General features: G+C 42.1%; 1 protein-coding gene across 1 annotated transcript in view; it reads right to left on the reverse strand.

Moving 5' to 3' along the window:
• BTBD11 (BTB domain containing 11) overlaps window positions 1-12,091 on the reverse strand; it is a 334,485-nt gene that overhangs the window by 27,075 nt on the left and 295,319 nt on the right. Inside the window, exons 6-10 of the mRNA XM_044679134.1 lie at window positions 9,782-9,871; window positions 7,365-7,466; window positions 3,760-3,853; window positions 3,486-3,621; window positions 2,561-2,781 (exon numbers count right to left, since the gene is read on the reverse strand). Of these exons, the coding sequence (XP_044535069.1) occupies window positions 2,561-2,781; window positions 3,486-3,621; window positions 3,760-3,853; window positions 7,365-7,466; window positions 9,782-9,871 (643 nt within the window). The remainder of the gene's footprint in view (window positions 1-2,560; window positions 2,782-3,485; window positions 3,622-3,759; window positions 3,854-7,364; window positions 7,467-9,781; window positions 9,872-12,091) is intronic.

Genomic DNA, 12,091 nt, shown 5'->3' on the forward strand with positions numbered 1-12,091 from the left:
TTTCTTTCTTTCTTTCTTTCTTTCTTTCTTTCTTTCTTTCTTTCTTTCTTTCTTTCTTTCTCTCTTCCTTTCTGTCTTGAAATAGATATTAAGTATCAGCTCCAAGGCAGAAAAGTGGTAAGGGCTAGGCAACTGGGATCAAGTGGCTTGCCCAGAATTACAGCTAGGAAGTGACTGAGGTCAAATTTGAACCCAGGTCCTCTCAACTCTAGGCCCGGCTTTCTATCTACTGAGCCACTTCACTGCCCCAGGAGTTTACATTCTAATGAAGGAGGCAAAATAGACATAAATAAGAATGAAAGAAAGTGTTGTATAGTGGATAGAGTGTTTGTTTAGAGTCAGAAAGATGTGGATTTGAATCCTACCTTGGATAATTATTGCCTAAATAATTCTGGGCAATGAACCAACTCCTCTAAGCTTTGGTTACCTTATCTGTAAAATGAGGAGGTTGGATAGGATACTTCTAGAATCCCTCCCAACTTTAAATCTGTGAGCCAATGATTTTTAACTCATGAAACCTAGGAGGCATTCATTCAGCAACATTTTACACCATCATTCACTCCACCTTGGAAGCAATGTGGTTTCATGGCAAAAACATATGTTTTAGAGTCAGAGGATCCTGGATTTGAATTCTGCCTTACACTTATTGCCTACATAACTTTGGGTCATGAGTTCAACATTTTCTAATTGCCTACTACATGCTGGGCACTGTGCTAACCCTAGGGATACATAAGAAGGCAAGACGAGAAGCACTGGGCGAAAATTGAACTATTGAACAAAAGCGGCAGCTTTCCACATCAGAAGCAACTTTCTGCCAATGAGCTGTCCCAAAGGAGAGTGGGCTGCCTCTAGTGAGCTTCCTCTTACTTGAGATAGTCAAGCAAAGAGAAAGAGAGAGACACTCATGTTGACTTTGTTTTAAGTATATGGCTGAGGAGAATCCTGTCCTAATTCAGACTGGGTCACTCAGGTCGCTTACAATGCTGAGATTCTGGGAATTCTACAGTTTCCCTTCTCTGATGTAATCAGCCCCATTGCCCTCACATGGATCTAGCTCTTTCTTGTGCCTAGGAAGAATGGAGACAAAGAAGGAGCTCTAATTTGGCTTCTGCCATAAACTTATGGTTTGACCCTTGCTGAGTCATTATTTTTCTCTAGTGTCCTTTCTTGTAAAACGTGGGGCATAGACAGGCATATCCCTAAGGTCTCTTCTAACTCCAGGAGCTTACTGACATCTTCTGATTTCTTGGTAGTCCCACAGAAAATGAGGTCAATGGCCTCATTGAGAATGTTGTGGTGGAGAGTTCCTGAAACTCATTTTTGAGATGGAGGTTCATTTGTGCCAAGGCATAGGACTTAATCATGTATGGAGTCCAGCTAATGAGACAGTTTGCTTGAAGAGGTATTATGTACATATATGCATATAGATATATATTTTAATTATATTTTATATTTATATGCATATGTATTTTTCTCCACAAATGTTCCAATAGAAGTTAGAAGGGTTGAACCCTCTTTCCTCCCTTCTCCATTTGTCAAGAACATTTCTATGATCCAACGTTGCATCTTTTCCTTCCCTAACCCCAACAGAACCCTCCCAAGCATTTGATAGTTGCAATTTTCCTCTTCCCACAATCCACCTATGATTTAAGGGCAAAGATAGGAGAGAGCATCTCACACGAAGCTGCCTATTTGGATCTAAGTTGCATAACCATGCAAAACGACTTCTCCATGCAAGCGCATGTAGCTTCTCATATGTTAAACTCAGCCATCTGAGAGAAAGAGAGAGAGAGAGACAGAAAGAGAGAGACAGAGAGAGAGAGACAGAGAGGGACAGAGAGAGAAAGAGGAAAGAGAGAGACACAGAGAGACACAGAGAGAAAGAGACAGTTTTCAAAGGGCACAGCTTGCCCAAGATACACATTTTTTAAAAAGAAGGAAAGAAAGAAATCTTTGCAAGCTTGCTCAGCTCACATCCATTAGGCAACACCCTTCTCTTGGGCTGTGAGGCTGTATCTCCCACTTTCTTGGTCCGGTGGTTTCTGATAATCCCAGTGTCTCTCTTTGGCTTTGAAGCAGGCATGTTCATAAGCTTGGCTGGTCTCAGTGGCCTAATTTGATTCCCTCATGCCCTAGATGGAGAAGTGTCATGAACTGTCCTAAGCAGGAGTCATCCCCCCTCACTTGCCCTTTGGTACCATGAGCATCAAGTGGGTGGAGACCAATGAGGCCACACTGTCAATCCTTGTTTGCCTGCCACCCTCCAAATCATGGAGTCGGATGAGAGAGGAAATGGCCCGGGAGATGTTTTCTAATGATTAGAGGATGAAGTATTTGTGGTTTTTCTTGACTATGACATGCTGGTGGCTAGGGGGGGAGTGACCATAATGAAATGATTGCCTGGGCTTGGCTGCTTTCCTTCCCCGAGAAGCCTTCTCTAGTCCTGTCAAAGTCCATGTGCTCCCACCTAGAGGGCCTGGCCCCTGGGAGGCACCACACTGTGAATGGTCCAGTTTTAGGGAGGCCAGACCAGGGATGGGGAAGGGAAACCAGGACTAACCTATGCTCCTTATGTCAATTGTGACATCCACGTAGCCATGCTCAGCGCTGTGATACATGGCCTCCCTTAGGGCCTTCAGTTTGGCCTTGCTGTTGCGGCTGGCGCACAGGGGTGGCGGGGCTGTCTCCGCCAAGTCAGTGCCCTCGGCCAAAATCTCCTCCAGGGACAGGATGTCGCTCTTCTCCTTCTCTGGCTGAGCAAGAAGTTTGCGGAACACATTCCTGTCAATCACAAGCCCAAGAGAGAGGAAGATACTCAGAGAAGGGGCCTGCTATACTGGGAGGTGGGGAAGGGGCAGAGGAAGCCTATGAGCAGCAGCTCAAGGGGCAGGTGGGGGCCTTGAATGGGACTGATTCTGGCAAAGGACTCTGAGGGCTAGATCAACAATGGCTCCTCCTAGGAGAATGGTTCCATTTGAATTTATCTGGAACACTGAAGCTAAGCAATTTCTCCTAAGATCTGAGTCCTCTCCCTAAGAGGCCAGGGTCTCCAATTGTTATGTTTTATTCCCTTCCAAAGAGTCACTCCTTGATTTGCAAAAGTCCTAAGTCCTTGAAATCCCATTTAGGAAATTTATAAACAGATGCCCATATACATTAGGGTAAAAGTGACTGGTGCTTCCATTTTATGATTATTATTAGGCTCCATCCTCTTCATGATGGATGATATGAACCACTCTGGCTAAACCATGCAAAGGGAATTTCTTTGGGTCAAATCTGGAAACACTGATGTAGTCAATGTGAAAAAGCATAAAAGCTAGGCCACTCAAGATATATAGTTCAATGGACCATCTAAGGCTACATAAAGTTGGCTCTTGGTTGAAAGTTGATGGAGTTTAAGTCTGGATAGGACAGGAGTATAAAGTCCCTGAGGTTGCTTCTCAGCGTTTTATGAATGCCTAGAGTTTGGTGTCGTCCTAGCCTACCTGTGTCCGTGGGCTGCAGCCTGGCTGAAAGAATTCATATCGCCCTGGGAGGTTGGAGAAATGCCATTCCTGTACATTGTTCCTATCATTGGATCGGCTCCTCGCTCCAACAGCAAACTAACCAGTTCAAAATTTCCTGCAAGCCCAGAGAAGGGTGTGTTTTTATCAGAGAAGATGAACATAGCATCCTAAGCACATCCAACTTTAGTTGGGGGTGGGGAAGGGGAGAGATGTGACCCTCCCATAATAAGAAAGAAAACCCCTTCCTTCTTACCTACAGCGGCAGCCAGCTGCAAGGGTGTTTCTGAATAATTCTCCTCACCATGGTCTAAAGAGCCTTCTACTTTGGCCCCAGCATCTAGCAAGAGCTGTGGAGGGAAAGTGGTTATTTAGAAATGCTGAGAGAATGGTACCATATACTGCTGAGAAAAAGAATATTCCTTTTTATTCCCATTTAGTTCTCTCTAGATATCTATCTTATCTACAATTTTATTTATTTCCTTGACTTCTTTCTTATTTATTTTTTTGTTAGATTTTATTATTATTATTTAAAAAACCCTTACTTTCTGTCTTAGAATCAATACTATTTAGTATTGATTCTAAGGCAGAAGAGCAGCAAGGGCTAAGCAATAGGAGTTAAGTGCCTTGCCCAGGGTCACACAGCTAGGAAGTGTCTAAGGCAAGATTTGAACCTAGGACCTCCCATCTCAAGGAATGGCTCTCAGTCCACTGAGCCATGTAGCCACCCCCTTTTGGTTAGATGTAAGAGCTGATATACTCCAAAGTTCTGAAGTCTCTATGTCATTCGATATCCTTGAATGATCTGACCATGGCAAAATAGAACACAGAATTCTAGATCTATAACTTAAAAAGACTTCAGGGAACATCTAGTCCACACTTCCCATTTTAAAGATGAGGAAACTGAGGCTCAGGGAGGTAAAGGCCTTACAGAAGGTCAGATAGTAAGTAGCAGAGTTGTGTGAGATGTTCATTCCTTTTCACATACATCATTCTACTCGCCTCAGAATTGGAACTGCCATAATTGGACCAAAGAAGATAAACTTTATTATTTTATTTTCTATTATCATCTAGCAGTACATAAGACCAGAATGACCACAAACTGGCCCAAGAAGGAGCTATGTAGTTATCTTGGATTTGGAAGGGGTCTTAGAGATCATCTAGTTCTACTTATTACCTACAAGTGTGATACAGAAAAAAACATACTTTCTCTTAGTTTCTTCAACTGTCAAATGGGAGTTGGACTCAATGGCCACTGAAGTCCTTTCCAGCTGTAGAGTTAAGGTATTAGGATTCTCTGGAACATCCCTAATGTGGATGGAGCCAACAAGTATGGCAGAAAGGGTACTGCCCTTGGGGGCTTAGAAGAACTGGTTTCAGTATTAGCTCTCCCATTGCTGTCCATTTTGAGCAAGTCACCTTCTCATTTGTAGTTCTTGATTTCTTTATCCATGAAAAAGTGAGTGATGGGGTGTGGGACTAGATTAGGGGTTCCTGGCCCAGGCTCAACTCGTGAACTCATTTAAAAAACAACTGTATTTCAATAGAATTGATTTCCTTTGTAATCCTGTCTTTTCTTTTATGTATTTTAAGACATGATTCTGAGAAGGGGTCCATATAGGCTTCACCAGGACACAAAAACATTAAGAAACTCTGAACTCGATGGTTATTAATGTCTTTTTGAGCTCTGACATTCCTGGGATATCTAAGGGCAACTTTTCAAATAATTACATTAAATTATTAGCCAACAAAAAGGTTTGTAATCCCAGGCTCTCTTTCATCTTCCTCTTTATCTACTTATTTATTTTTTTAGTGGGGAAGGGGGAAGACATGTGACTTCACTGGTATAAGGCACTCTCAGTAGGAAAACTCCCTTTATTAATGGAGATCAACTGTTTTCCAAGCTAGGTAGCTATAGAGAACACATCAAGATTAAGTGACTTTCCCAGGGTCAAGCAGTGAATATTTCAGAGAGGCAACTTGAACCTAGGTTTTCCTGACTCCAAAGCTGACTTCCATCCATGAAATCAGCTAGGCATTACTGTACTTTTCAGTCAGGACTTGTGATTTCACTTGTGGGGAACTTTTGGTGAAGAAACTCCTACCAATTCAACAGTCTGCAATCTATATATAGTTTCAGATAATTGCCTGGGGCAAGAAGAGGTAGAATTACTTAAAACCTAACCCCAAAGCCTGATGTTTATCCACTATGCCTCATCATGTTACACATATCCAAAAGAGTTAAGTTTCTTATGTATTTGTTCTTTCTCTTCCACTTAGAGTAGAAGAACCTTGAAAACAGAGATAGTATTGCCACTTCCTTATTCAGAGCTTTGGACTGAGAGGGTACACCACAGGATACCAAAAGGGTACACCACCAAGTGACTTATGGACACTTTCTTGAGTAACATGAAATCATCTCCCCAGTTGGTCCATCAACAGCACTAGCTAAAAGAAATCTGTTTTCCTTAGCACTCACTTGCCATAAATTGCTATTTGGTCTGTATATAAAACTAACTGCTTTACATTCTATGTCTGTACCAGAGGAGAGAATCAAAGGCTCTTCCCTCTCTCCCCTAGCAGAGTGTGACCTCAAAGTTATAAGGTGCTTATATTACATGGCCCCTGGGGACAGTTACTGTTAGCACAGAAAGAAAGGCAGGGCAACAGCAGCAGGGAGTGGGGTTGGGAACAGTTATGGCCAATAGCACTGATGAAGATAGAAGCCAGGGGTGTGCTGGAGCCCACATGTACCAGCCAGAGAGACAACCATTAAATTTTCAGTGTAAGAAATCAAAAAATGTTATGAATTAGGTCTTGATTTATTATTTTGTTGATTCTCTAAAGAAAATGTTAATAATGAGAATTTAACTTAAAAATAGGCCATGCTTGGGGGCAATGGATTAAAATCCAGGTCTGGAGATGGAAGGTCCTGAGTTCAACTATGACTTCAGATAATTCCTAGGCGTGTGACCCTGGAGTCAAGTCACTTAACCCCCATTGCCTAGCCATTACCACTCTTCTGTCTTGGAACCCATACACAAAATTGATTCTAAGTTGGAAGGCAAGAGTTGTTTGTTTGTTTTTTTAAGTATGCCAGGCTTACATTCTGAAGACCTACTTGTTAAACATTAACCATTTCACTACCACTATCCCCGTATATCTGTCTTCAAGCCAGCACATTTAGGCAGGGAGAAGCAGGGCTTCTTCTGAGGGAGGGAGAGAAGATCAAGAAGTTGTTTCAGCAGAGCTGCTTGGCACTGGGGGCTGGGTACTTCTAGGAATCTATCCTGGTTTGTCTGTTAGAGATGGGTTTCTCTTGTCTTGATCCTCTCTGAGGATCCTGTAGGCATAGTTGTGGTGCCTAGTTCCCTGAGGCCTTTGGACATGGAGGATGAACAATACTAGGGCTAGTCTGTGAGAGACTTTTGCCATAAAGTCAATGGGGGCTATATCCTTAATGTCACCTTTGAAAGCCTATTCTTTAGGATACTTTGAATGAGAGTTACATAACGAAGCTCCAGTACATTAAAAATAATGAGTTCTTATTTTTACTTAGTAAAATGGAATGAACAAATACATAAATGTAACTTATCAAGAGGAGAAATTGGAAAGAATATTTCCAGGGTGAAAAAAAATAATAGTGATTGTGTGTGTGCATGCAGTGATTCCATATTGGTTAAAGCTAAGTAATATCAATAATTACATATACTATTTTCACTCATCTGATATGGATAGACTATATTACTACAACTAACAACATGGACATCCTCAGAGAAATCCATGCTGATTGGGAAGTTGAGGGAGTAATGCAAGTGGAGAAATTACAAGTTAGATGTGGGCAGCAGAATATAGCAATACCTGAACTACAGGAATATGTCCATGTAACACAGCAAATGTCAGAGCCGTCCAGTGGCGGGTCTCAGGATGGACGGATGGATATTTATGAGGAGTACTGATTACCTACAAACAAATTAAAATTATTTCCACAAGGTGATCTTCGAAAGACTTTTGCGTAGTAGATACAACTTATTCATCTAAGGATGTACAAGAGCAAAGAGTGAATAAAGAGGGAATAAAGTGGTCAGAAGGGTTCTCCTTGTGTCCTCTTGAAGAAATCAATAAACATCTCTTGTTGGGAGTGGAACCCACTACCTTTCCTGAGGAGTTTGAAAAACAGGATAGTAGGAGAAATCAGTGAAGGTAGGCCGGTGGAAGACTCTATTTCTGGGTTGTCATGCACTCTGAGAAGCAAAAGAAATTCGTTGTGGATTTCTGCTGTATGGCAGAGGGCTGAGGGCTCCTATAGTCTGTTGCTTAGATCACTGGAGTCAGAATCTGGCTGATCTACACTGAAGGTCCAAATGTCTGCATCTATTGAAGGCATTCTATGGTTGTGCCTCTTGCTTAAGTCCACGATGGTTTGTGAAGCCTAGAAAAGTTGAGATACCAAGCACTCTGAAGGGGTCTGACTCCTCTGCTGAATATCTTTTGGGCCCTGGGAATATCCACTGATAGGGTGATGACATTTTTGATTGGAGAAGAAGATGATCCCTTTCCCTTATAACTATCTGCTTTGGTCAAACTTCAGTCTTGTTTCACCCTTCATGAATAAATCTTCCTCAAAGTGGGTCATGACCAACATTTCTTATACCAAATGGACCTCATTTTAGTCAAGCAGTATGTGGGGCCCCAAAGCAAGGCAGACTGGGAGATTATTGATGCCTGTTGCATGTTTTGGTGATCTCTGCCAATTGGCACTCGAAGAAACACTTTGGAGGCATTCTCACCTTGGGCACATTTCCTTCATCAAACTAAATCAGATTATCGATGAATAAAAATTTAGTAAGGCATTATACTGGGAGCTGGAGAGGATAGCTAGGGATAAAATTCAATCAGTGACATTAATATGGATCTAAAGTATCCCAGAAACCATCTAGTCCAAACTTCAAATACTTATTAAGTTCCGCTTAAGAGCTAGGCATTGGGCTGAGTGCTAGAAATGCAAAGATAAAAATGAAACAATCCCTGCCCTCAGGAATTCTACCAAGCATTATGACCACAACTCATGGTTCCAAATCCTTTCCAAAGCACCAACATCTGTCAGTGGGGATTCCCAGGGGTTGTGGAAAGGGAGAGAATCTAAATCCCTTGGAGCAACATTTACTTTCATCACGCTGATAATTCTGAAGACCCTGGGCTCTCTGTCACTTTGGGTCTTCCTGCTTCCACTCTAGAAGAGTGCAGAACTCCAAAGTGGGGACTATTCTCTTTTTTGCCACTAGTTTAAAAGAAGGCCAGGAACCCATTCATCTGAGAAAGTACGACAATACCCTTTTTGGAGCGCCAGAGATTTCCCGGGGCCTGTTTAATGTCATGATGTCAAAGCTTCCCAGGCTTTGAAGTCTGAGGGTAGGAGAAAGTTGGTCTGGTGGATACCCAGGATGTCATTAAGATGAAGAGATTCATTCAGGTACCCCAAGGCCAACTTTAAGAGTTTATAATCTTGACTTAGCCAACATGGATGGGGAGGAACATCAGAAGATGAACAAGGGGCAACTGAAGGCCCAAGGGACCGGTCTTCTTTTCCACTTGTGTTCTCTTATACCATAAAGGTCACAGAGGAATGACTGAGGTGGGGTAGGGGAGGGGATTTTGGTTTCCCAGAAGACAGAGCAGCGATGAGCATATACTTATGCCAAACTTAGGGAAAGCAAATATTCCATGTGGCTACAGTCAGTTGTTCATAAATGAAACACACATGCAGGCTTGTCTGGGGAGGGCTGTCAGATGGCTTGCCTAGAAGAGAGCATCATTCTAGCTAACCTCCTGACAGATGTAGCAGGCACTAGGTAGGAAGGACATGCTCTCTGTTTCTTCGCCCTCCCTCTGGGCTCTAAGGGGAAATGAGCCAGCCTTGGGTTTTCCATTTCCTTGTTTTCTTTCCATTCAATTCTACCCATATTTCTATTTCTCTAAAAAAATTCTTTACTGATGCACTTTTTAAAATCATTGTTTCCACTTCCCAATTGAATCTTCCCTTGCCACAAAGAAATACATTTGAGTAAAGGCAAACCTACACATTGAATGTTTCTGACAATGTATGCCTCATTCTGTACATGTAGTCCACCACCTCTGCCTGTAGGTCTTTTAGACCAGGGCTGGTCATTACATTCGTCAGTGTTCTAGTGACTTAATTCAATCAACATTTAATAACTGCCTAGTCTGTGTGAGGGACTGCAAGGCTAATGGGGCAACAAAGCCTACAGAATGCTCACCTCCACATTCAGATCAGCTCCGGCATCCAGCAACATCTGCACCATGGCTTCATCCCCTCGGACACAGGCGTACATCAGTGGGGTCATGCCCTGTAGCAGGTGACAAACCAAGGAGCTGAGAACACTGACAAAGCAGCTTTTATCCCCTCTTCTTAGAGAGGCATGGGGCGGGGGAGTCAGGAAATCCTCTGTTCAAATCCTGCCTCGGACATTTACTGGCTGTGTGACTTCTGGCAAGTAGATTAACCTCCTTGAGCCTCCATTGCCTCATCTCTAAAGTCAGGATAATAATAGCACCTGCCTCTCAGGGTTCTTGTGAGATTCAAATGAGATGAGTGTGTGATGTGTACAACTTAAAAGGCCACATAAATGTGAAATGTTCTGGGGATTATTGCTTTTGTATTTTTTATTTAAACTTTCCTGGGTTTAAAAGTCCAAAAGCCTGAATTTTAAAATGTGCAGCTGTATAAGCCATAGCCCTTTGTTATCAAAATGGATAAATTTTAAGAACTATTTAATATTAAATATTTAATATATAAGTTAAGAAACTATTAAAGCTATTTAATAATGATTAAAATTCAATAAATCTAGGGCTTATCAGTCTAGGGATTCCAGTGGCCACCTAGACCATCAGCAACCATTTATTGCTATTATGGATCAGGTGCCAAAGACACAGACAAAAGATGAAACAGTTCTTGACCTCAAGGCATTCTATTGGAGGTTATAGCAATCGATCAATCAAAAAGAATGTATAGAGTACCTACCCTTTGCCAGTACAAATGCTGGGGATACAAAGACCAAAAAGAACCAATTCCTGCCCTCAAGGAATTTCCATTCCTTGAAGGAAAGCACTAATCAATAATTATAAGAGCTGGGAGAGCAAGGTAAGATAGATGGGACACCTGCGTTCCAGAAGTTTACAGTCTAATGGAGGGAGGCAGGACCCAATATAGCACAGACAGCTCTAAGGCACAATAATATGGGAAGAATGACTTAGAAATTAATTGCCAAGTGTAATGCCATGTCTGGGGGCATCAGGGAAGTTTTCTTGGGAGGAAAGAGGCATATAAGATGCATTTTAATGGATTGATAGTTAACAAATGGAGATGGAGAGAGAGGGAGACTGCTGAGTTTCTGTGAGGTTGGAGGAAAGCAAGTTCATTTCCAGCACAGGGGGGTCCCAGTGTCTGTGGATGCCCACAAGCTTTTCTGGGGTTTTCTGAATGTCTAACAGACTTGAGGGCTCCATGACCATGAAATCAAAGGCAGCTGGGTTCTCTTTGGGGCCCTCGGGCCTTTCTGAGGCATGTCCTGAAGGAGGAAGCACAGACAAATTCTCCTCGAGGGTTGAGTCATTCCACTCTACTCCCTGTGTGACTCTGGACAATTCACTTAACCTATCTCAGGTTCAGTTTCCTCATCTGGAAAGTGATGGGGTTCCAGTTTTAGGGCTGTGATTATGAATGACTTCCCCTCCTTTGTCCTCAAATTCCTCATCTTTAAAAGGAGGGGGTTGGACTAGATGGCCTCTAGGGTACATCTTAATTCTATACCTATGATTATCTGCATGGTGCAAAGACCATTAGATCTTAAATAAATCTTAAAAAGGAGACCTGGGTTCAAATTCTGACTTCTTTGATGTGTAAGTATAAGCAAGTGGCCCCAGGTTCCTCAGGAATATCCTTATTTTGCATCATCTATCTAACAGTGTGTGCCAGAGGGCACTGTCCTGGGATCTAACTCTAAATTCACTCTCACTTTAGTGCTTTCTCTCTTTCAACTATTTCCTATTTATCTTGTATCTAGTTTACTTTGTAAATATTTGTTTGCACATTGTCTTTCTCATAATATTTTAAGCTCCTTGAAGGCAGGGGAACATTTTTGGTCTCTTTTTGTATCTCCAGTGCTTAGCAGGGTGCCTGGCACATGGTAGACACTTAATAAACGTTTATTGAATTGAAAGGAATCTTAACAACCCCTGGGGTGGACTTATGATATCTAGAAAGCCAGATAGATAGATAGCTGGTGCACTTATTCATTCATTCATTCATTCATTCATTCATTCATTCATTTACTCATTCATTCATTCATTCATTCATTTATTCATTTGCTTATTTATTTAAACTTTTACCTTCTATCTTAGACACTATACTAAGTATCAGTTCCAAGGAAGAAGATTGGTAAGGGGTAGGTCATTGAGGTTAAGTGACTTGCCCAGGGTCACACAGCTTAGAAAGTGTCTGAAGCTACATTTGAACCCAGGCCCTTCCATCTCTAGGCCTGGCTTTCTATCCACTGAGATATCCACTG

This window comes from Gracilinanus agilis, chromosome 5 (genome assembly GCF_016433145.1).
Source record: "Gracilinanus agilis isolate LMUSP501 chromosome 5, AgileGrace, whole genome shotgun sequence".
Lineage (NCBI taxonomy): Eukaryota > Metazoa > Chordata > Mammalia > Didelphimorphia > Didelphidae > Gracilinanus > Gracilinanus agilis.